Source organism: Aotus nancymaae, unplaced genomic scaffold (assembly GCF_030222135.1).
Source record: "Aotus nancymaae isolate 86718 unplaced genomic scaffold, 86718_ANA_hifiasm-v0.15.2.pri h1tg000067l, whole genome shotgun sequence".
NCBI lineage: Eukaryota > Metazoa > Chordata > Mammalia > Primates > Aotidae > Aotus > Aotus nancymaae.
Genome location: NW_026988482.1, coordinates 25,131,352 through 25,152,176, shown reverse-complemented (window position 1 = coordinate 25,152,176; position 20,825 = coordinate 25,131,352). Strand labels below are relative to the sequence as shown.

General features: G+C 52.3%; 2 protein-coding genes and 1 long non-coding RNA gene across 5 annotated transcripts; 2 read left to right on the top strand and 1 right to left on the bottom strand.

Annotated features, from left to right (window-relative positions):
- Positions 1–696: 696 nt before the first annotated feature.
- HYAL2 (hyaluronidase 2) lies at positions 697–5,604 on the top strand. The gene is made up of 4 exons (XM_012467817.2): positions 697–800; positions 2,882–3,848; positions 4,366–4,455; positions 4,875–5,604. Exons 2-4 carry the CDS (start codon positions 2,928–2,930, stop codon positions 5,283–5,285), a joined length of 1,422 nt encoding a protein of 473 aa, XP_012323240.1. The 5' UTR covers positions 697–800; positions 2,882–2,927; the 3' UTR covers positions 5,286–5,604.
- A 3,007-nt stretch (positions 5,605–8,611) lies between these two features.
- LOC135270829 (uncharacterized) lies at positions 8,612–15,372 on the bottom strand. The gene is made up of 3 exons (XR_010338986.1): positions 15,265–15,372; positions 15,024–15,067; positions 8,612–9,123 (listed from the first exon to the last, which is right to left on the bottom strand). It is a non-coding gene; the product is annotated as an uncharacterized LOC135270829 (long non-coding RNA).
- On the top strand, positions 15,100–20,541 carry HYAL1 (hyaluronidase 1). Of its 3 annotated transcripts, none has more exons than XM_064367127.1 (4): positions 15,100–17,287; positions 17,763–18,686; positions 19,280–19,423; positions 19,621–20,541. In XM_064367127.1, exons 1-4 carry the CDS (start codon positions 17,267–17,269, stop codon positions 19,936–19,938), a joined length of 1,407 nt encoding a protein of 468 aa, XP_064223197.1. In that variant the 5' UTR covers positions 15,100–17,266; the 3' UTR covers positions 19,939–20,541. The 3 variants fall into 3 exon arrangements, with proteins under 3 accessions (XP_064223197.1, XP_012323239.2, XP_012323237.2); XM_012467814.3 differs by having other exon boundaries at positions 15,104–17,287; positions 19,334–19,423; XM_012467816.2 differs by lacking the exon at positions 19,280–19,423 and having other exon boundaries at positions 15,101–17,287.
- The last annotated feature ends 284 nt before the right edge of the window (positions 20,542–20,825 follow it).

Here is a 20,825-nt window from a genome sequence, read left to right as displayed (position 1 = left end):
AGGAATATACCCCTTTCCTCATCATGTTGTAAGGAGCCCTCTACTCTGGGTAGCAGATTCTGAAATCCACCCAGGAATGTCTTCCAGTATGAAAGCACTCTGCAGAACCCTCCCAGCCCCTGTCCCCTCCTCCCCAACCTACACAGTCACACTCACCAACACATTGTCCTCTCTGTCACACGGGATGCTTCTGCTCTCAATGGAAAAAAAGAAAAATGGACTCAGCTACTGGAAGTTCCCTGGACCCTCCCCCCAGGGCTAGCTCCCTTCTTTGGCACCTGCTCTGGGGGACCATCAGCTGAACACCCACCAAGTATTTTGACTCCCAAAAGCACCACCACCTGACCCATCCTCACACCCTACTGGATTTGAGGATGGACCCCAACCCTAGGGGGGCAGTGAAAGGGTTCCTTAGTGTTGGAAGCTGTGGGTGTGGGGGAGATTGGCACCTGATCCTGAGCCCATAGCCTTCCTGTCACCTGGCGCAGCTGGCAGGGGCCAGATCCTACTCAGGAGAAGGGTGGGGAGGGCAGCTAGCCAGCAGGCATTCCGGAGGGAAACAGGGTCAAGGCGATCTCCTCTCCCGCGCCTGTTCCTGGCCCTTTCCTCTCAGGGGGCAGCAGGAAGTGAGGAGAAAGGGCTGGGATGGGAGGCGGGAGCGGATGGGAGGGAATGGGGTTTATCAAGTCCTCGGCGGGCTGCCCAACGGGCAGCAGCTGGCGCAAGTAGCCTAGCTGGAGAGGCTCACCCCAGGAAGGAGGGAGGCCGCCGACCTACTGGGCCGACGGACTCCCACACAGGTGAGCCAGTGCAGACGACTGGTCTGTACCCCCACAATGTGCTCGCAGCAGCGCTCCCTGCCTTTCCTGACTCCTGGGAGGGTTAGGGGCTGGCGGGGCAGACGCGGGCCCTATGGGGAACTGAATTCCCACAAGGGAGCGGACCTAGGAAGAGCCGAGGTGGTCTCGCACGGGGCTCGCCAGGGTCCAGCTCTAAGCCTGCTCCCCACCAGAAGGGGCCTGTGGAGCGTAGAGGGCTCTGGATACGGGGTGGAGGCCCTGGGAGAACCCTCTTGCTGGCTCTCTTGGAGGTCCAGCCAGAAACTGCTGCCAGGGGTGGCAGCTTCCTCGGGGTTGAGAGAGGACCTCAGAGACTGGGCAGAAAAGAACAGAATCTCAGGGATGACTGACCCGCCCTGATGCGAGTCAAGGAGGGGGGCGCCCAACCCCCTACACCCCTCTAAGCTTCCCCGTCCCCAGCCCCGCCGGCCACGCCGCTACCCATAATGGGGGGTACCAGTACAATGACTGCCTCGGCCCTGCCCGGGCGGGCTAAGAAGCGGTGCTTGGCCCCTTCCCTCAGTCTGGCAGGGGGCGGGGCATTCCTTTAGACAGCGGATCAGAGAAGGGGGCCCCTGATTCGTGGGAGGCGGGGCATTACTGAGACCAGAGGTCGCCTCAGGTCAAAGTCCCTTTTACCACACAAAGGGGCCCCACAGCTGGCGTCTACGTTCGGGGGTGCAGAGCCAGATCTGTGCTGCCCCCGCCAACCTCGGAGTACCACAGCACCTCCTGATGGCCGAGCAGGGCAACACCTCCTCCTGTTCTCCCCGTCGCCTACCCTGTCCCTCACACTGTCCCTTTAAGGGGCTGGCGGCGCAGCGGAGCGGGCGGGACTGTACCACCGGCCTTGGACTGCAAGGGGGAACATTTCAGGCTGACTGGCGCTCGTGACTGAGACTCCCGCAGAAAGCCCTGCTCAGAGGGGCCTTAGGGTCCCAGATGGGTGGCCAAGTTCCTCTGCAGAGGACCTGGAGATCTTTGAGCCCGAAACGCGGCACTGGCAACGAAAAAGGCGGAATACACCTTCCCGCCCCGGCCGCAAGTCCAGTCCCGGGCCCACCTCCGCAGTAGAGTCTTAAAGGGCCCGCGGGCCTGGGGGCGGAACCAGCAGAGGCGCTGAGCCGGGGCCGCGCCTGGGCGAACGGCCGGAGCGGGCTGAGCTGGGCCCGGGATGGCGGTGGCCCTGGCGCGGGTCCCGGTGGCGCCCCGCGCGAGGTGAGGGCGGGCGGTGCAAACCTGGCGGCTCTCTCTCTTTGGGCTGGGGTCTGAATCCCTGGGGGTGCTCGCGGAGAGGCGGCCCAGAAACCCTACCCCCACCCGGCTGGGCGCAGGCCCCACGTGCGGGGCGGGGGCGGGGTCCCGCACAAAGGCCAGGGGGAGCGCGCTCTAGCCCTGAGCGGCCGGGCGGGGGAGGCGGGCGTGCGCATTCCCTGTGGAGGTGGAGGGAAGGGCTGGTCTGCCGGCGCCGCCGTGGGAGGTCCGCTGCCCCTTTGTCCCAGCGGGGCCTCCTCCAAGCCGGGAGAGTGTCAGCACTTGAGAGAAAGTACTGACAGCCTCATTCTTGCCGGGTCGGTGTTACACAGATAGAAGCCTCGAGGCTGCCTTCCTTCCAGCTTCCTAGCCTCCAGGAGCTGTACCCTGCTTTACCCAAATGCTATCGTTTCTCTGGATCAAGGGTTCTTCACGGTGTACAGGGTGGGCATCAGGGGTTCAGGGTTCTCTGAAACCATATACTTCATAGTATGCAGGCATATATGTGACTCTGGTGAGCTCAATTTATCCAATTCTTAAAAGGGTCACAGACCTAATAGAGATTTCTGCCCAGCCATAGGCTACCTGCTCCAGGAAGGAGCCTTGTGCTCTGGCAGTGAGTTCCCAGGGTGTCTTGCCTACCCTGCAGTGGCCTGTGATCTCTCAAAGCTATTACAGCCATGAGCACAATGCCCCACACAGCATGGGCTTTCGGAGCATAGAGGGACTTAAGGTAGGCACCTCCAGGATTCCCTAGACTGACTTGTTCTCCCCTACTCTTCTTCCAGTTCCTGAGCTGGTGCCAGGCAGGTGACACTTCCTGCAGCCCCCAGCATGTGGGCAGGCCCAGGCCCCGCCGTCACACTGGCCCTGGTGCTGGCGGTGGCATGGGCCATGGAGCTCAAGCCCACAGCACCACCCATCTTCACGGGCCGCCCCTTTGTGGTGGCATGGGACGTGCCCACACAGGACTGTGGCCCACGCCTCAAGGTGCCACTGGACCTGAATGCCTTTGACGTGCAGGCCTCCCCTAATGAAGGTTTTGTGAACCAGAATATCACCATCTTCTACCGCGACCGTCTAGGCCTGTATCCACGCTTCGATTCTGCCGGAAGATCTGTGCATGGTGGTGTGCCACAGAATGGCAGCCTCTGGGCACACCTGGATATGCTGCGGGATCACGTGAAGCACTACATTCGGACACCAGAGCCTGCGGGGCTGGCAGTTATTGACTGGGAAGACTGGCGGCCTGTGTGGGTGCGCAACTGGCAGGACAAAGATGTGTACCGCCGGTCATCACGCCAGCTGGTGGCCAGTCGTCACCCTGACTGGCAAGCAGACCGCGTAGTCAAGCAGGCACAATATGAGTTTGAGTGTGCAGCACGACAGTTCATGCTGGAGACACTGCGTTATGTCAAGGCAGTGCGGCCCCGGCATCTCTGGGGCTTCTACCTCTTTCCTGACTGCTACAATCATGATTATGTGCAGAACCGGGAGAGCTACACAGGCCGCTGCCCTGATGTTGAGGTGGCCCGCAACGACCAGCTGGCCTGGCTGTGGGCTAACAGCACGGCCCTTTTCCCGTCTGTCTACCTGGAGGAGACACTCGCTTCCTCCGCCCATGGCCGCAATTTTGTGAGGTTCCGCGTTCAGGAGGCCCTTCGTGTGGCTCACACCCACCATGCAAACTATGCACTCCCAGTCTACGTCTTCACACGGCCCACCTATAGCCGCAGGCTCAGGGGGCTGAGTGAGGTATGTCTCCAGGGCCCTGCCTTTTTCCTCCTTCCTTGATCCACTGAACATTTGGGGTACCAGGGGCCACTATAGGACTATATATACCTATAGTTTATTGGCTGCTCCACATCCCTTCAAATATTTTCTCTCTAAACTCAAAGGCTGACATCATCCCCATTTTTCAGATGAGAACAATTGGGGCACAGAAGTGCTGAGAAGTTTGCCCAAAGCTTCCTAGCATATCCAGACCAGAACAGGGACTGGGGCTCAGGCATTCTAACTTTGGAGTCCATCCTGATCGCTGCACCCTAGGCTCGAGTGTGCCCTTGGCTTGGGAAACAGGCCCAAAAGTGGGGTGGGAATGGACTTAAACATTTAAGAAGAAAGCAAAACTGATGATCCTCTGCCTGGAGGTGAAAATGGGGTTGGGCTGGGAGGTCAGCAGGTTGAAACAGGCTGGTGCCTGACTGCCCTCTCTGTGCCTGCCACCCTGTGGTCTCAGTCTTCCCCAGTGACCATCCCTTTTCTTGAATAGATGGACCTCATCTCTACCATTGGCGAGAGTGCAGCCCTGGGCGCAGCTGGTGTCATCCTCTGGGGCGACGCAGGGTACACTACAAGCACGGTAAGTGAGACCCAGCCTGCCAGAGATCAGTCTATGGGACAGGCAGAGAGTTAGGGCCTTTGGCTACCAACCTCAGATGGGCAAACCTAGTTCAGTCCCCTTGTCTGTCTCCCACCCGAGGCATCCTGGGCCCCAACAGAGAAGGAGGTCACCCCTGCCCTGCTCTCAGGAAAGAGGAAATGCTGTCCTGAACAGCTGTTGAGTTCCACCCTTCCCCATCTGCCCAACTGGGTTCCGGTCTCTGCCCCCAGCCACTTCTCGGCAGGAGGAGGGACTGTGTGTCTGAGGCGCAGATTGAACGCACAAATGTGTGCAGTTAAAATAAGGTATGGTCATCACAGTGTGGACACAGAGTTTCCGTCTGGGCCTGTGGGCTGAGACACTGACTCTGACCTATGGTTCTTGGCTTCTGCCTCCAGGAGACCTGCCAGTACCTCAAGGATTACCTGACACGGCTGCTGGTCCCCTACGTGGTCAATGTGTCCTGGGCCACCCAATATTGCAGCTGGGCCCAATGCCATGGCCATGGGCGCTGTGTGCGCCGCAACCCCAGTGCCAGTACCTTTCTGCATCTCAGCGCCAACAGCTTCCGCCTAGTGCCTGGCCGTGCACCTGGTGAGCCCCAGCTGCGACCTGTGGGGAATCTCAGCTCAGCTGACCGTCACCACCTGCAGACACACTTCCGCTGCCAGTGCTACTTGGGCTGGGGTGGTGAGCAATGCCAGTGGGACCATAGGCAGGCAGCTGGGAGAGCCAGTGAGGCCTGGGCTGGGTCCCACCTCACCAGTCTGCTGGCTCTGGCAGCCCTGGCCTTTTCCTGGACCTTGTAGGGGTCTCCTGCCTAGCTGCCCAGCCGACTGGCCTCTACCACAAGGGCTCTCTTAGGCATGTAGGGGCCTGCAGGGGGTGGACAAACTGGAGTCTGGAGTGGGCAGAGCCCGCAGGATGCCCAGGAGGGCATCCATACCAGCTCGCAGCCCCCTGTTCTAAGGGGGAGGGGAAGTCCTCTGGGAGGCCCCTTCTCTCCCTGCCAGAGGGGAAGGAGGATACAGCTGGGCTGGGGAGGACCTGACCCTACTCTCTTGCCTTGGATAGTTTATTATTATTATTTTGGGGTCTCTTTTGTAAATTAAATAGAAAACAACCGCTTCTCTGCTTGGAACTTGTACCTGGGCTAGAGTATGTGAGAGAGTCCAGAATCTCCCATGGGGTTTGAGCTCAGCTCTGTCTCTATGAAACCCTCTGCTGGGGGCTTCTCAAGTAAGATGTATTCACCAAGACCTGGGGGCCCAGAGCTGCCCACTCTGGAACTGTTCTGCTGGGTCAGGAGCCACTGGGAGTGGAGGGACCCACATTCCATCCCAACACCAAAGACCTTGCTTTCTCCATATTGGTTGCAAGGGAATTGGGCCTCACCTTGTGTGAGGGAGGGGGCTCATTATGCTGCTACCACTTGCCCCTGTCCCTGCAGCTGGGCCAATGCCATCCTCCTTGCCAACCCAGGGAGAAACGTTTGATCTTCCCTGCTGGTTCCAGAGGCAAGTGTGTCTCCTCCACTCCCTGCTCCCAAGGGCAGTGGACTCCAGTCACATGCACCTCTCATCAGGGTCACAGCCCTCCCTCAGATCTGGTGGTGGGAGGTGGGCAGGGGGTTGGGATCTGAATCCTGAGGTTCAGTCCCTGTCCCATTCTGGAGATGCCTGATGGGGCTAGAAGGAAGCATCTTGGGCCTAGGTGTGGGAGAGCACGGCTAGTCTCTCCCCGACGAAAGAAGGAGCAGCTAGAGTAGTCACCAGCTCTGAGCTGCTTCACTGGCCCTGCCTCTGACGGGAGTGCATTCTGCCCCTCCCCTCAGCCAGCAACCCCGCACCTGGGGTCCCATCCATGTCCATGATGACTCATCACGCAGCCCTGCTTCAAGAGATTCTGGCTCTGGGGAGACCGACTCAAGAAGCCACTGAGTGGCAAGGGCAGCCAGCAGCAGGGAAGCAGGGGTGATGCCCTCGGAGGTGCTTCCCACATTGGGTTCTGAAAGGTGAGGGTGGCAGCTCGATGCTTGGGAAGAAGTCCTGGGCAGAGGCTGGAGGAAGCTGGAGTGGGTAAAGGTGAACATGGAGTTCAGGGCTGACGTGTGGCTTAGGGGCTGCTGTCGGCAGAGGCAGGAAGGGCAGCCCTAGAGCAGCACCAGGCCTGACTTGGCCTGATGGTGGAGACGGCCTCACCATTCCGTAAACACTGAGCACGCAGTGTGCCTGTACTGGCCTGGGTGCTGGGAATGCATCCGTGAACCACACCAACAAAGACCCCTGTCCTTGTGGGGGTGACAGAGTAGAGGTAGATGCACACTAGATGTGAAGACCAAGATGCCAGATGGGAGAAAGAAGCCTGGCCAAGCCAGTGCTAACCCAGGCTGTAAAGACATCCTTCCCTCACCTCTCTTGCCTGTGATGGGTAGAGAGAAGAGGAGAGAGTGAGGTGGCAGCACCGGGAAGGTGACTTGGTAAATTCACACACTAAAGAAGGAGGTGGACACAGAAGTGGAGGGGTCTCAGGTGCTCATGGCCATGGTGTGGGGAGGCCAGGCTGGAGAGAAGATTCAGGTGTTGGTCAATAAAATGATGGGCCGGGTGCGGTGGCTCACCCCTGTAATCCCAGCACTTTGTGAGGCTGAGTCGGGTGGATCACTTGAGGCCAGGAGTTCAAGAACAGCCTGGCCAACATGCTGAAACCCTGTCTCTAATAAAAGTACAAAAATTAGCCAGCCGTGGTGGTCCATGCCTGTGGTCCCAGCGGCTTGGTCAGCCGAGGCACAAGAATAACTTGAGCCCAGGAGGTTGCCGTGAGTGGAGATTGCACCACTGCACTCCAGGCAGGATGACAAAGTGAGACTGTGTCTCAAAAAAAAAAGTTGCAGCAATAAGATTATGGTGCTCAACAAAGGGAGAGCAAGAAAGGAGAAAGGAGCTGCCTGTCCCCCACACCTGTGACTTCCTTCACCTGTGAACCCTCCACACAAATGTGGCCCATGCATACCTGTGAGCTACCCTACCCATACCCAACACACGGAGGTGATCCAGACCACACCACTGTGACCTTTCCCACCTAGCTATGTCCGCTATATCCCCTTAACCCCTGCCATGTATGACCCCACACAGCTGTTACCTTCTCCAAATAGCTGTGACCACTCCTGCACAGCTGTGACCTTTACCCATCCAGCTGTGACCTCCTCCATACAAGCCTATATGAACCTCACATTTCTTCCCCCAGGGGACCTGGAAGACAGTCCTAGGGAACGTGCAACTCAGGGAGAGCCAGCACTGTTCTGTGGAGAAGGTGGGGAGTGGGCAGGAGTAAGGTAATGGGGAGCGATGTGGATCAGAGGCTCAGGTGTTGCACAGCAGAGATAGCAGGTAGGACTGGACCATCAAGTTGATGGACCCCAGACACACTCATAGACACACCACTTGTACCAATCCAATCTGGCCAGCCCAGTAGGAGCAGACCCTGTAGGTGGGCAGGGCACTGGGGTGGAGGAGGACTTCAGGCACCCTCAGCTTCTATTTGCAGTTCCACCATTAGAGCTTCTGCCTTGGACTCAGGCCAGCTGGAGAATGTTGGCCTGGTGGTTGCCTGGATTATGCCAACTGCATCACTAGGTTTCTGGGGGCACCAGGAGGTGGCATGAATCCTCAAGGAGAGGGGCCGGGGGCTGCCTTAATGTTTTGTTCTCTCAACCCTCAAGAGTTGTGCCAGGCTTCTGGGCCTACATGGCCATTAATCTGGGACCTGAACAGGAGCAGCAGCCACCACTTCTGGGGCTTGATCCTGTGCACAAGTCTCATCCTGTCCCCAGCACCCTGGGCCCTTCTTTCCCTCACCCTTGCCAGCTTTTCTATCCCAGGCAGCCTGGAGGACCAAGCCCAGGTGGTAGTCAAGCTAAGGTGAGTTTCATTGCTTCAATGGCCACTGTGCCAGGGGTGGCCTGGCTCAGTCTCAAGACTTGACTCTGATCCAGGAGCAGTCACTTGGGCAGGGACAGGTGTTTCCTTCACCCCACCCTGGCAGGCAAGTCTGGGCCTAAGCACCTAGCAGGTCTCAGTAACCAGCTTCTGAATCAGCTGTAAAGCCAGAAAATCTGAGACAGGTCTCAGTTAACTTAGAAAGTTTATTTTGCCAAGGTTGAGGACATGCCCATGGCACAGCCTCAGGAAGTCCTGAGGACATGGGGCCAAGATGGCTGGGGCACAGCTTGGTTTCATACATTTTAGGGAGACATGAGACATCAATATGTAAGAAGCACATTAGTTCCAGAAAGAAAGGCGGAGACAGCTTAAAGCAAGCTCCCAGGCTCAAAGCACTGGGGACTTCCAGGTTACAGATAGATAGGTGAGAGACAGATGGTTGCATTCTTTTGAGTTTCTGGTAAATCTTTCCAAAGGAGGCAATCAGAATATGCATGGATCTCTGTGAGCAAAAGGATGACTTGAATAGAATGGGAGGTAGATTTGCCCTGAGTTCCCACATTTCCCCCATTTTCTTTTTTAAAATATTTTGGAGAAAGCATTTTGCGAGAAGATTAGTCTCTGGTCTCAGGTTTCAACTGATCTTTCATGGCCAGATAGATAGGTCTGGAAAGCTTATTTTTAGCAGGTTGTGAAGTCTCATGTCCTGTGAAGAGAAAACAGGGAGGAGGAAGGAAGAAACAAAAAACAACAGGCTGGGCGCAGTGGCTCACGCCTGTAATCCCAGCACTTCGGGAGGCCGAGGTAGGTGGATCACCTGTGGTTTGAGACCAGCTTGACCAACATGGTGAAACCCCATCTCTACTAAAAATACAAAATGAGCTCTACTAAAAATGCAAAAATGAGCTGGGCGTGGTGGGACATGCCTGTAATCCTAGCTACTTTGGAGGCTGAGGCAGGAGAATCACCTGAACCCGGGAGGTAGAGGTTGCAGTGAGCCAAGATTGTGCCACTGCACTCCAGCCTTGGCAACAAGAGTGAAACTACAGCTCGGAAAAAAAAAAAAGAGCAATCCTGGAAAAATATAGGCCACATTACTCTGAAGTCCATACATTAGTGAGCAGGTATGAAAGGCTTATATATGTAAACAGATTACTGTTATTTTCTTCTGAAGTGTAAGTTGTCTGGCTTCAGTTCACAGGCTTTTAAGAAAGCACCGTTTTCAGAAAATTTAGTTTTCAGTGACTCCAAATTAGGAAAATGAAAAAAAAAAAGAAGGAAAGAAAATTGAAAACTTTATTTTTGAAGACTGGTAGCCAAGAAAAATTTGGTCCAAAGTGTAGAAAATAATAAAAATTGGGGCAAAAAAACAGTTAAGACTAGAATCTACCAACAGGTGTACATTCGTTTTGAAACATAATTTTATTCTCTCTCCAGTTTCCCATTTTACTAAAGACAAATTATGATATGACTTGTTTGCTTATTATACTTGGCCTAAATATTTGTATATAGTGCAGCAAGAATAATTTATTTTGTTCCATAAGAGGAATTTCAGATAAGATTTTTTAAAGCCCAGCACAGCCATGGATTTGTGCCATCAAATACCCATGGGTTAGGTGGAATTTCCTCTCCTTGGAAGTTCCAAGATAAACCTGGGGCTTCTGTGCCTGTCAGAAAGTGACATTCTTTACTCACCACAGGTCAGAAACCCTGTACAGGAACTGTGTATATGAAATATGAGGCCAGTTTTCCCAATGGTTTTATTGGTTCCATAAGTTAACGTTTGATTTCTTAAAGGAAAGCACAACATTCCAGTCAAAGCCTTGGTCAAATAACCAGTTCCTCCAGTTGTATCCTTTACAAATGAAAACAGATTCTGTTTGTTTTGTTTTGTTTTGTTTTTCGAGGCAGAGTCTCACTCTGTTGCCCAGGCTGGAGTGCAATGGCATGATCTCAGCTCACTGCAGCCTCCACTTCCCAGGTTCAAGCGATTCTCCTGCCTTGGCCTCCTGAGTAACTGGGATTACAGATGTGTGCCACCACCCCCAGCTCATTTTTGTGTTTTTAGTAGGGATGGGGTTTTGCCATATTGGCTAGGCTGGTCTCGAATTCCTGACCTTAGGTGATTTGCTCACCTTGGCCTCCTGAAGTGCTGGGATTACAGGAGTGAGCCACTGTGCCCAGCGAAACAGATTCTTACTGCACTTATATGCAAATAACTGTATTGCCGTAAGTTAAGAATATTCACAAATATTCTCCAAATTGTGGAGAAATCAGGTAGAGAGAAACAAATACGCTCTAAATTTTGTTCATAGGAGTATTCTAAATTGTTAAAAGCTGTCCACGGCTCAAAAGAAAAGTTTCGTTGTTGTTATTTTTGAGATTGAGTCTCACTCTGTCACCAGGCTGGAGTGCAGTGGTGTGATCTTGGCTCACTGCCACCTCTGCCTCCTGGGTTCAGGCGATTCTCATGCCTCTGCCTCTTGAGTAGCTGGAATTACAGGCATGTGCCACCACACCCAGCTAATTTTTGTATTTTTAGTACAGACAGCATTTTACCATGTTGGCCAGAATGGTCTTGAGCTCCTGACCTTTTGATCTGCCTGCCTCAGCCTCCTAAAGTGCTGGGATTACAGGCGTGAGCCACCATGCCTGGCTAAAAGAAAAGTTTTAAGACTCTGAAAAACAAAACATAGGATCAGCAAACATTTTAAGTAAAAAGTCAAAGAGATTGGTTCAGTCCATGCAGTGAAATTCCCATCCTGCTTGATACTCATGAACGTTTTAGCTCTCCATGAGTCCTGAAAGGTTTTCCTCTATTCTGATGTCAGGATCTCCAAAGTTATAAGAAACCTACTTTTTTTTTTTTTTTTTTTTTTTTTGAGACGGAGTTTCACTCTTGTTACCCAGGCTGGAGCGCAATGGCGCTATCTCGGCTAACCGCAACCTCTGCCTCCTGGGTTCAGGCAATTCTCCTGCCTCAGCTTCCTGAGTAGCTGGGATTACAGGCACGCGCCACCATGCCCAGCTAATTTTTTGTATTTTTAGTAGAGACGGGGTTTCACCATGTTGACCGGGATGGTATCGATCTCTTGACCTCGTGATCCACCCGCCTTGGCCTCCCAAAGTGCTGGGATTACAGACGTGAGCCACCGCGCCCGGCTGAAACCTACATTTAAGAGTTTTATAGGCCGGGCGCGGTGGCTGAAGCCTGTAATCCCAGCACTTTGGGAGGCCGAGGCAGGTGGATCACAAGGTCAAGAGATCAAGACCATCCTGGTCAACACGGTGAAACCCCGTCTCTACTAATACAAAAAAAATTAGCTGGGCATGGTGGCACAGGCCTGTAATCCCAGCTACTCAGGAGGCTGAGGCAGGAGAATTGCCTGAACCCAGGAGGCGGAGGTTGCGGTAAGCCGAGATCGCGCCATTGCACTCCAGCCTGGGTAACAAGAGCGAAACTCCGTCTCAAAAATAAATAAATAAATAAATAAATAAATAAAAAAGTTTTATAGCTGATTATAAAACCACCTTCTAAAGAGGACTAAAATAAGACAACAGTTGTCCATGGATGAAAAAGAAGTTTTAAGGCAGCCATAATCAAAAGATACATTTGACAAGAAAATTTGTTGCCTCTGTAGCACATAATAATTTTAACATAATTATGATTATTACTGACAATGTAAACTAAGTTATATCAGAATTACAGGAATTTCCTATAATTTTGGAACACATACCAAATGCATATTTATACAAATACAGCCCAAAGAAAACCAAACACCATTTCATATTTGACAATGTTTCTTGTATAATTTGTATTCCAAATAAGCCAAATTATGTCTTTATTTTTGGACTTTAGGGAACCTAATGTATTAATGGATTAATTAGATTAGAAAAAGATATAATTTATAATTTGATTTTGGAAAGTTTGTCAAATATAAAAGGTTTAAAACACTTGACATTACAAAGTAGGATTACAGGTCATTGTAAAGTCATTTATTTAACCAAAGTGTTAATTCAAGAATTTCAAAAAAAAGCAAAAACCTTCATTCTTTGAGAGAGGAGATTTATTTTCTAAATGAGAAACCCTAGTAAAAACAGCATGAAGCCAATTACATTTGTTTTTCAAAAATTTGTAAACAATTATAAAATTTAATCTTGGTTATAAAATATAACTTCCATAAGCCTTTTATAACCTTTATAACCTTTATTAAGGAGTTGGTTACTGCTTCAAGAAAACCTTGTTAATCTGATACTGGACCCATATACTGGTTTTGCATCAGTGTGTCTTTGACATTAATAATTAACTTATAGGCTGGGCACGGTGGCTCACACCTGTAATCCCAGCACTTTGGGAGGCTGAGGCGGGTGGATCACGAGGTCAAAAGATCGAGACCATTCTGGCCAACATAGTGAATCCCCGTCTCTACTAAAAATACAAAATTAGCCAGGCATGGTGGCATATGACTGTAATCCCAGCTACTCAGGAGGCTGAGGCAGGAGAATCACTTGAACCTAGGATTCAGAGGTTGCAGTGAGCTGAGATCACTCCATTGCACTCCAGCCTGGGAAACAGAGCAAAACTTCACCCTGAAAAAAAAACAATGACAACTTGATTATGTAAAAGTTTTTAGGGGCCGGGCGCGGTGGCTCATGCCTGTAATCCCAGCACTTTGGGAGGCTAAGGTGGGTGGATCACCAGGTCAAGAGATCGAGACCATCCTGGTCAACATGGTGAAACCCCGTCTCTACTAAAAATTCAAAAAATTAGCTGGGCATGGTGGTGCCTGCCCGTAATCCCAGCTACTCAGAGGCTGAGGCAGGAGAATTGCCTGTACCCAGGAGGCGGAGGTTGCAGTGAGCCGAGATCGCACCATTGCACTCCAGCCTGGGTAACAAGAGCAAAACTCCGTCTCAAAAAAAAAAAAAAAAAAAGAGTTTTTAGGTTTTTAAAAATATATGTAAGTCCTCTTATTGTGACTTACATTGGCTGTTCATGACATGGTCGGACTTTATGATTTGTTCTGAACACCCCTCTTTTTTATTTATTTTGGATTTTTAATTATTTATTTATTTATTTATTTATTTTGAGCCTGACTCTCACCCAGGCTGGAGTGCAGTGGCATGATCTCAGCTGACTGCAACCTCTGCTTCCCAGGTTCAGGCGATTATCCTTCCTCAGCCTCCCAAGTAACTGGGATTACAAGGGCATACCATCATGCCCACCTAATTTTTTTTTTTTTTTAATGGTATTTCACCGTGTTGGTCAGGCTGGTCTTGAACTCCCGACCTCAGATGATCCGCCCACCTTGGCCTCCAAAGTGCTTGGATTACAGGCGTGAGCCACCACGCCTGGCCTAATTTTGTTTTTTTTTTTTTTTTGAGACAGAGTTTTGCTTACCACAACCTCCACCTCCCAGGTTCAAGATTCTCCTGCTTCAGCCTCCCGAATAGCTGGGATTAAGGGCATGGGCCACCATGCCCTACTAATTTTGTATTTTTAGTAGAGACGGGGTTTCTCCATGTTGGTCAGGCTAGTCTCAAACTCTCAACCTCGGGTGATCCACCCACCTTGGCCTCCTGAAGTGCTGGGATTACAGGCGTGAGCCACCTCGCCCTGCCTAATTGTATTTTTAGTAGAGACAGGGTTTCGCCATGTTGGCCAGGCTGGTTTCCAACTCCTGACCTCAAATGATTTGCCCACCTCAGCCTCCCAAAGTGCCAGGATTACAGGCGAGAGCCACTGCATGCAGCTTATTATTATTATTATTATTTTTATTTATTTTTTTTGAGACGGAGTTTCGCTCTTGTTACCCAGGCTGGAGTGCAATGGCACGATCTCGGCTCACCGCAGCCTCTGCCTCCTGGGTTCAGGCAATTCTCCTGCCTCAGCATCCTGACTAGCTGGGATTACAGGCACGCGCCACCATGCTTAGCTAAATTTTTGTATTTTTAGTAGAGACGGGGTTTCACCATGTTGACCAGGATGGTCTCGATCTCTTGACCTCGTGATCCACCCGCCTCGGCCTCCCAAAGTGCTGGGATTACAGCAGTTTATTATTATTATTTTTTTAGACAGAGTCTCACTCTGTCATCCAGGCTAGAGGGCAGTGGTGTGATCTCGGTTCACTGCAACGTCTGCCTTCCGGGTTTAAGTGGTTCTCCTGCCTCAGCCTCCTGAGTACCTGGGGTTACAGCGCCCACCACCACACCTGGATAATTTCTGTTTTTTGTTTTTTGAGACAGAGTCTTGCTCTGTCACCCAGGCTGGAGTGCAGTGGTGCCATCTCGGCTCACTGCAATCTCTGCCTCCCAGGTTCAAGCAATTCTCCTGCCTCAGCCTCCAAGTAGCTGGAATTACAGGCACCTGCCACCACACCTGGCTAATTTTTGTATTTTTAGTAGAGATAAGGTTTCACCATGTTGGCCAGGCTGGTCTCAAACTCCTCATGATCCACCCGCGTCGCCTTCCCAAAGTGCTGGGATTACAGGCATGAGCCACCGCACCCGGCCTAATTTTTGTGTTCTTTAGTAGAGACAGGTTTCACCATTTTGGCCAGGCTGGTCTCGAACTCCTAAACTCCCGACCTCAGGTGATTTGCCTACCTTGGCCTCCCAAAGTGCTGACATTCAGGCGTGAGCCACTGCACCTGGCAAAAAAAAATTTTTCTAATCTTATTACCATATTTCAGCTAGGACAAAATGCTGCTACACTAACAATGATCACACAAGTTATATGATTTCTGAGCGCTGTAAGTGTAAGCAGAAATTAACAGCTGGCTGTTAAATGCTAACTTTAATCATTTAAGAGGAATTTGCAAGACAGAATCCCAAGCCAGTTTCTTACCTAGTGATGGGTCTCAGGGTAAATTGCTCTCTACCATCCTAGAAGCAGGAAGAAACAAAAACAAAACTCATCTTCCCTGTTGGAAGCGAGCTCAAACTCTATAAAGGAGTTACCTGCCTTCCATCATCATGGAAGCAGGAAAACTTGCCTTCCTATTGGAAGCAAGTAAAACTCCAAAAAAAAAAAAAAAAGGAGTTATACAGCAAAATAAACTTTAGATCTCAACCAAATTTTGAGAGCTCAAGGATTCTCTGGAGGGGGTTCTCCCAGACCTCAGTAAATTGTCCTATTGGTTTGAGCCATTAAGTTAGCTCATGCTGGTACCAAGCACAGATAGGAGATTAGTTAAAGGTCAGGAACATCTCCACTCAGAATCTCCCCATGGTTATTAAAATGTGAACCCAGAAAATCTGAGATGGGTCTCAGTTAATTTAGAAAGTTTATTTTGCCAAGGTTGTGGACACACCTGTGACACAGCCTCAGGCAGTCCTGATGACATGCGCACAAGGTGGTCAGAGCACAGCTTAGTTTTATATATTTAGGGAGACATGAGATATCAATCAACATGTAAGATGTACTTTAGTTCCATCCAGAAAGGCAGAGACAGCTCAAAGCAAGCACACACCCTACCCCACCGCACCCCACCCCCGCCACTGGGGTCTTCCAGGTCTCAGAGGGTGAGAGACAGATGGTTACATTCTTTTGAGTTTCTGGTTAGTCTTTCCAAAAGAGGCAGTGGAGGCAATCTATCTCTGTGAGCGAAAGGATGACTTGAATAGAATGGGAGGCAGATTTGCCCTGAGCAGTTCCCAGCTTGAACGGGCCCAAGATATTTTCCTTTCACACATAGAACAAGTGAAACCACAAATGAATGAACAAGCATGTGCCCACTGACAGCTCATACGCATGGTCACACAAACACGGTGTCTCATGCTCACAAGACAGCAGGGCTCACACACCCGGTCCCAGGCACTGGGTCCCACACTGATACCTACTTGCCACTGGAATTTGTGCAGAGGCCCAGATGGTCACTAAGTGGGGCTTCACAAAGATGCAATCACTGTCCCAGAACATATACAAAGGGTGATGACACAGCCCTGACTTCATGAACACAGTGACTTTCAGAAACAGGTCCCTACAACAGGGATGGCTTATCCACTAAGCACAATAGGCCCAAGGCCTAGGGCCACAGTACTTTCAGCGGCCCACAAAAATGTCTTTTTAATCAGAAGAATAATATGAATATATTAATAATTAATATATAATAGCATAACCCAGACATGACCTCCTGGGCTCCAGCAATCCTCCTGTCTCAGTGTCCCACGTAGCTGGGACTACAGGTACACACCACCACACCCAGCTAATTTTTAAATTGTTTTTAGAGATGGGGTCTTGCTACGTTGCCTAGATTGATCTCAAACTCTTGGGCTCAAGCAATTCTCCCGCCTTAGCCTCCCAAAGTGCTAAGATTATAGGCATGAGCCACCACACCTGACAATATTTCAAAATTTTTGTTTTAAGGAGGAAAGGATCCACAAAGGTAAAGGGCTTAGGGCCCATCAATGTCAGATGCAGCCACATGGGGAAAGAACACTCCCAGAGCACAAGACACTGAGGAACCCAGTCTCCAGTGTCACAAACAGGCCTGCCCAGCCAGGTCTGCCCCCACTCACCCCCTCTAGCCCAGGTAGCGCCACCAAGCCCTGCCCTAGTGCTAACAGCATGGGAGGGGCCACTGCTGGCCCAGACTCACCCCGAGCCAAGAGCCCTTTGCCAGGGATTCTGAGGTAGCCCGGATGCCTGGCCTGGCTGGGCCTCCCAATCCAAGGCCCGCCCCTTGACCCGCCCCTGGCCGGGGTGGGGTGACCCATACAAAAGCTCAGAATTTCTAGCAGCGGCTCCTTCCTCCAGGAGTCTCTGGTGCAGCTTGGGTGAGAGTTGAGGCACGGAATCTGGCCAGGCCCTGCTTAGACCCCCGCCCTGGGGTCAGGAAGTTTGGAGGATGAGGCCCTTCAGCCCTGAGGTCAGCAGGGACAAGCGGGCAGACTGGCGGGTATACAGGAGGGCTGGGTTAACCTCTCCTTGGTCACTGAGGCCATTGGATCTTCTTCCAATGGCTGCCAGGATTTCTGGTGGAAAAGACAGGAAAGCCTCCTCCCCTGGGTCAGGTCAGACTGGGGGCTGAGGGCATGGCTATCAGCCAGTCTTGCTAGAACAGATGTCATGGCTTCAGTGGCTCACGGGGAAGTGGGGGTGGACAAGCTTAGGCCAGAGTGAGGCTTGTGGGAGATGGCAGAGGCCTGGTCTGAGAGGCAACTCAGATGGGTCCTCCAGCAGCCATGCTCCCCTCCATCCTCTGCCCTCCCGGAGCCCTGCAGGTCAATGTTTAATGGAAACCAGAGCAGGGGTGGATTAATGCACAAGGGCTTAGCCCCCCAGCCCTGGAGAGGGGGTCAGAAAGTTTGCAGCCGGTTCTCAGCTCTGCCTCCTCTGGCCAGGTTGCCCTCGATCAATCCCATGCCATGGCAGCCCACCTGCTTCCCATCTGCGCCCTCTTCCTGGCCTTATTCGATATGGCCCAAGGCTCCAGGGGCCCCTTGGTACCCAACCGGCCCTTCACCACCGTCTGGAACGCAAACACCCAGTGGTGCCTGGACAGGCACGGCGTGGACGTGGATGTCAGTGTCTTCGATGTGGTAGCCAACCCAGGGCAGACCTTCCGAGGCCCTGACATGACAATTTTCTACAGCTCCCAGCTGGGTACCTACCCCTACTACACACCCACTGGGGAGCCTGTGTTTGGTGGTCTGCCCCAGAATGCCAGCCTGACTGCCCACCTGGCCCGCACATTCCAGGACATCTTGGCTGCCATGCCTACTTCTGACTTCTCAGGGCTGGCAGTCATCGACTGGGAGGCATGGCGCCCACGCTGGGCCTTCAACTGGGACACCAAGGACATTTACCGGCAGCGCTCACGGGCACTGGTACAGGCGCAGCATCCTGAGTGGCCAGCTTCTCAAGTGGAGGCAGTAGCCCAGGACCAGTTCCAGGGAGCTGCACGGGCCTGGATGGCAGGCACCCTCCAGCTGGGGCAGGCACTTCGTCCTCGAGGCCTCTGGGGCTTCTATGGCTTCCCTGAATGCTACAACTATGACTTTCTAAGCCCCAACTACACAGGCGAGTGCCCATCAGGCATCCGTGCCCAAAATGACCAGCTAGGGTGGCTATGGGGCCAGAGCCGTGCCCTCTACCCCAGCATCTACATGCCTGCAGTGCTGGAGGGCACAGGGAAGTCACAAATGTATGTGCAGCACCGTGTGGGTGAGGCATTCCGTGTGGCTTCGGCTGCTGGGGCCCCCAATCTGCCAGTGCTGCCCTATGTGCAGATCTTCTATGACATGACAAACCACTTTCTACCCCTGGTGAGTCTTCTTCTGTAACCCACCCACCTTGTCAACCTGCCTTGTCAGATATTAGATCCAGCCTTGGGGCACTTTAGCCTTGGGACATTTTCATCCATTCATTCATTTTTTTTTTTTTTGAGATGGAGTCTCGTTCTGTCACTCAGGCTGGAGTACAGTGGCAAGATCTCAGCTACTGTAACCTCCACCATCCGGGTTCAAGTGATTCTCCTGCCTCAGCCTCCTGAGTAGCTGGTATTACAGGCATACACCAGCATGCCTGACTAATTTTTGTATATTTAGTAGAAATGGGGTTTCACCATGTTGGCCAGGCTGGTCTCAAACTCCTGACCTCAGGTGATCCTCCCACCTCAGGCTCCCAAAGTGCTGGGATTACAAGCGTGAGCCACCATCCCGGCCCATTTGCATATCCATTGAGTGCATACTTTGTGCCAAGTTCTGTGCTTGCCACAGGCAATTCAACATTTATGATGTAGTCCCTGTCTGCATGGAATTCATTGGCTAGGGGAGGAAGCAGTTTGCCTCTGGCCCTATGGCCAGAGCAGCCCCAGGTGAAGGTTATGAATTATTTGTCCCATCCAATGGTGTTCCAGCAATCCGCCACAGGGAAGGAAGGCGGCCCAACAGCTGTGCTGTCTCCTTCCCAGGATGAGCTGGAGCACAGCCTGGGGGAGAGTGCAGCCCAGGGGGCAGCCGGAGTGGTGCTCTGGGTGAGCTGGGAAAATACAAGAACCAAGGTGAGTTAGGCCTGGCATGGGGGTGGGACTAGGGTAGGGGTGTAGGAGGGGTGGGGACATTAAGCTGACTTGGGAGACCCTGGCTTACCCTTTCTACCCTCAAAGTCCTGGCTGACCAGCAGGTGAGTGCCTCAGTGCTCTAGATAGGTCCATGCATGGCCATGGTGTCCCTGACACTCTCTTCCCCTCCCACCTAGGAATCATGTCAGGCCATCAAGGAGTATGTGGACACTACACTGGGACCCTTCATCCTGAACGTGACCAATGGGGCCCTTCTCTGCAGTCACGCCCTGTGCTCCGGTCATGGCCGCTGTGTCCGCCGCCCCAGCCACCCCAAAGCTCTCCTCATCCTTAACCCTGCCAGTTTCTCCATCCAGCTCACGCCTGGTGGTGGGCCCCTGAGCCTGCAGGGTGCCCTCTCTCTTGAAGATCGGGCACAGATGGCTGTGGAGTTCAAATGTCGATGCTACCCTGGCTGGCAGGGAGCGTGGTGTGGGCAGAAGAGCATGTGGTGATTGGCCACACATTGGGATGCACACATTGAGAACCTAATGCACTCTGGGTCTGGCCAGGGCTTCCTCAAATACAGGCACAGTCATACAAGTCATGGTCACAGTGAGGAGTACACTCAGCCACTGTCATGAGCATATGCCTTGCACACACATGCATACTTACAGACTGGAATAGTGGCATAAGGAGTTAGAACCACAGCAGACACCATCCATTCCATGTCAATGTGCATCTACTTGGCAGGGTGAGAGACAATTCCTCCAGAGACACGGAGCCAGTCTTTGAGCTGCAGCAGTCATGAAGGCTCGCAGTCACGAAGGCTCACTTTCACTGAGCGCCTACTCTGCCAATCCCCGTGCTAAGCATTTTATGTTGACTTATTCTTTCCTCACAATGAGGCTATGAGGAAACTGAGGCACTCACAGTGAGGGTAAGCACTTTGCCAAGGTTGCACAGCAAGAAAAGAGAGAAATTGAGATTCAAAGCCAGGCTGTCTGGCTCCAGGGGTACAGCCCTGGCACTCCTACTGAGTGTATGATAACCAGCCCTGTACGACCCCTGAATCTGCTGAGAGGCAGCAGCCCAGCAAATAAAGCAATCATGATTTACTTAGCTGTCTATTGAGCGCCTAAGATGTCCAGGCCCCGGTATCCAAAGGGCACAGGAAAGGCTTGTCAGTCTCACCAGATCTGACGTCAGTCTAAGGGTGGCTGCTTCCCAGGGTAGGGCCCAAATTTCAGGAGGAAGCCCCACCTGATCTAATCATTTCCAAGCTGTCCTGGGGCAGGAGGCCGGCGGGAACTGGGGCGAGGCCGGCGGGAAGTGGGGCGGGGCTGGCGGAGGCAAAGCCAGCTGGAGGTGGGGACTGCGCCTGGTTGAAGGGGTGACCCGC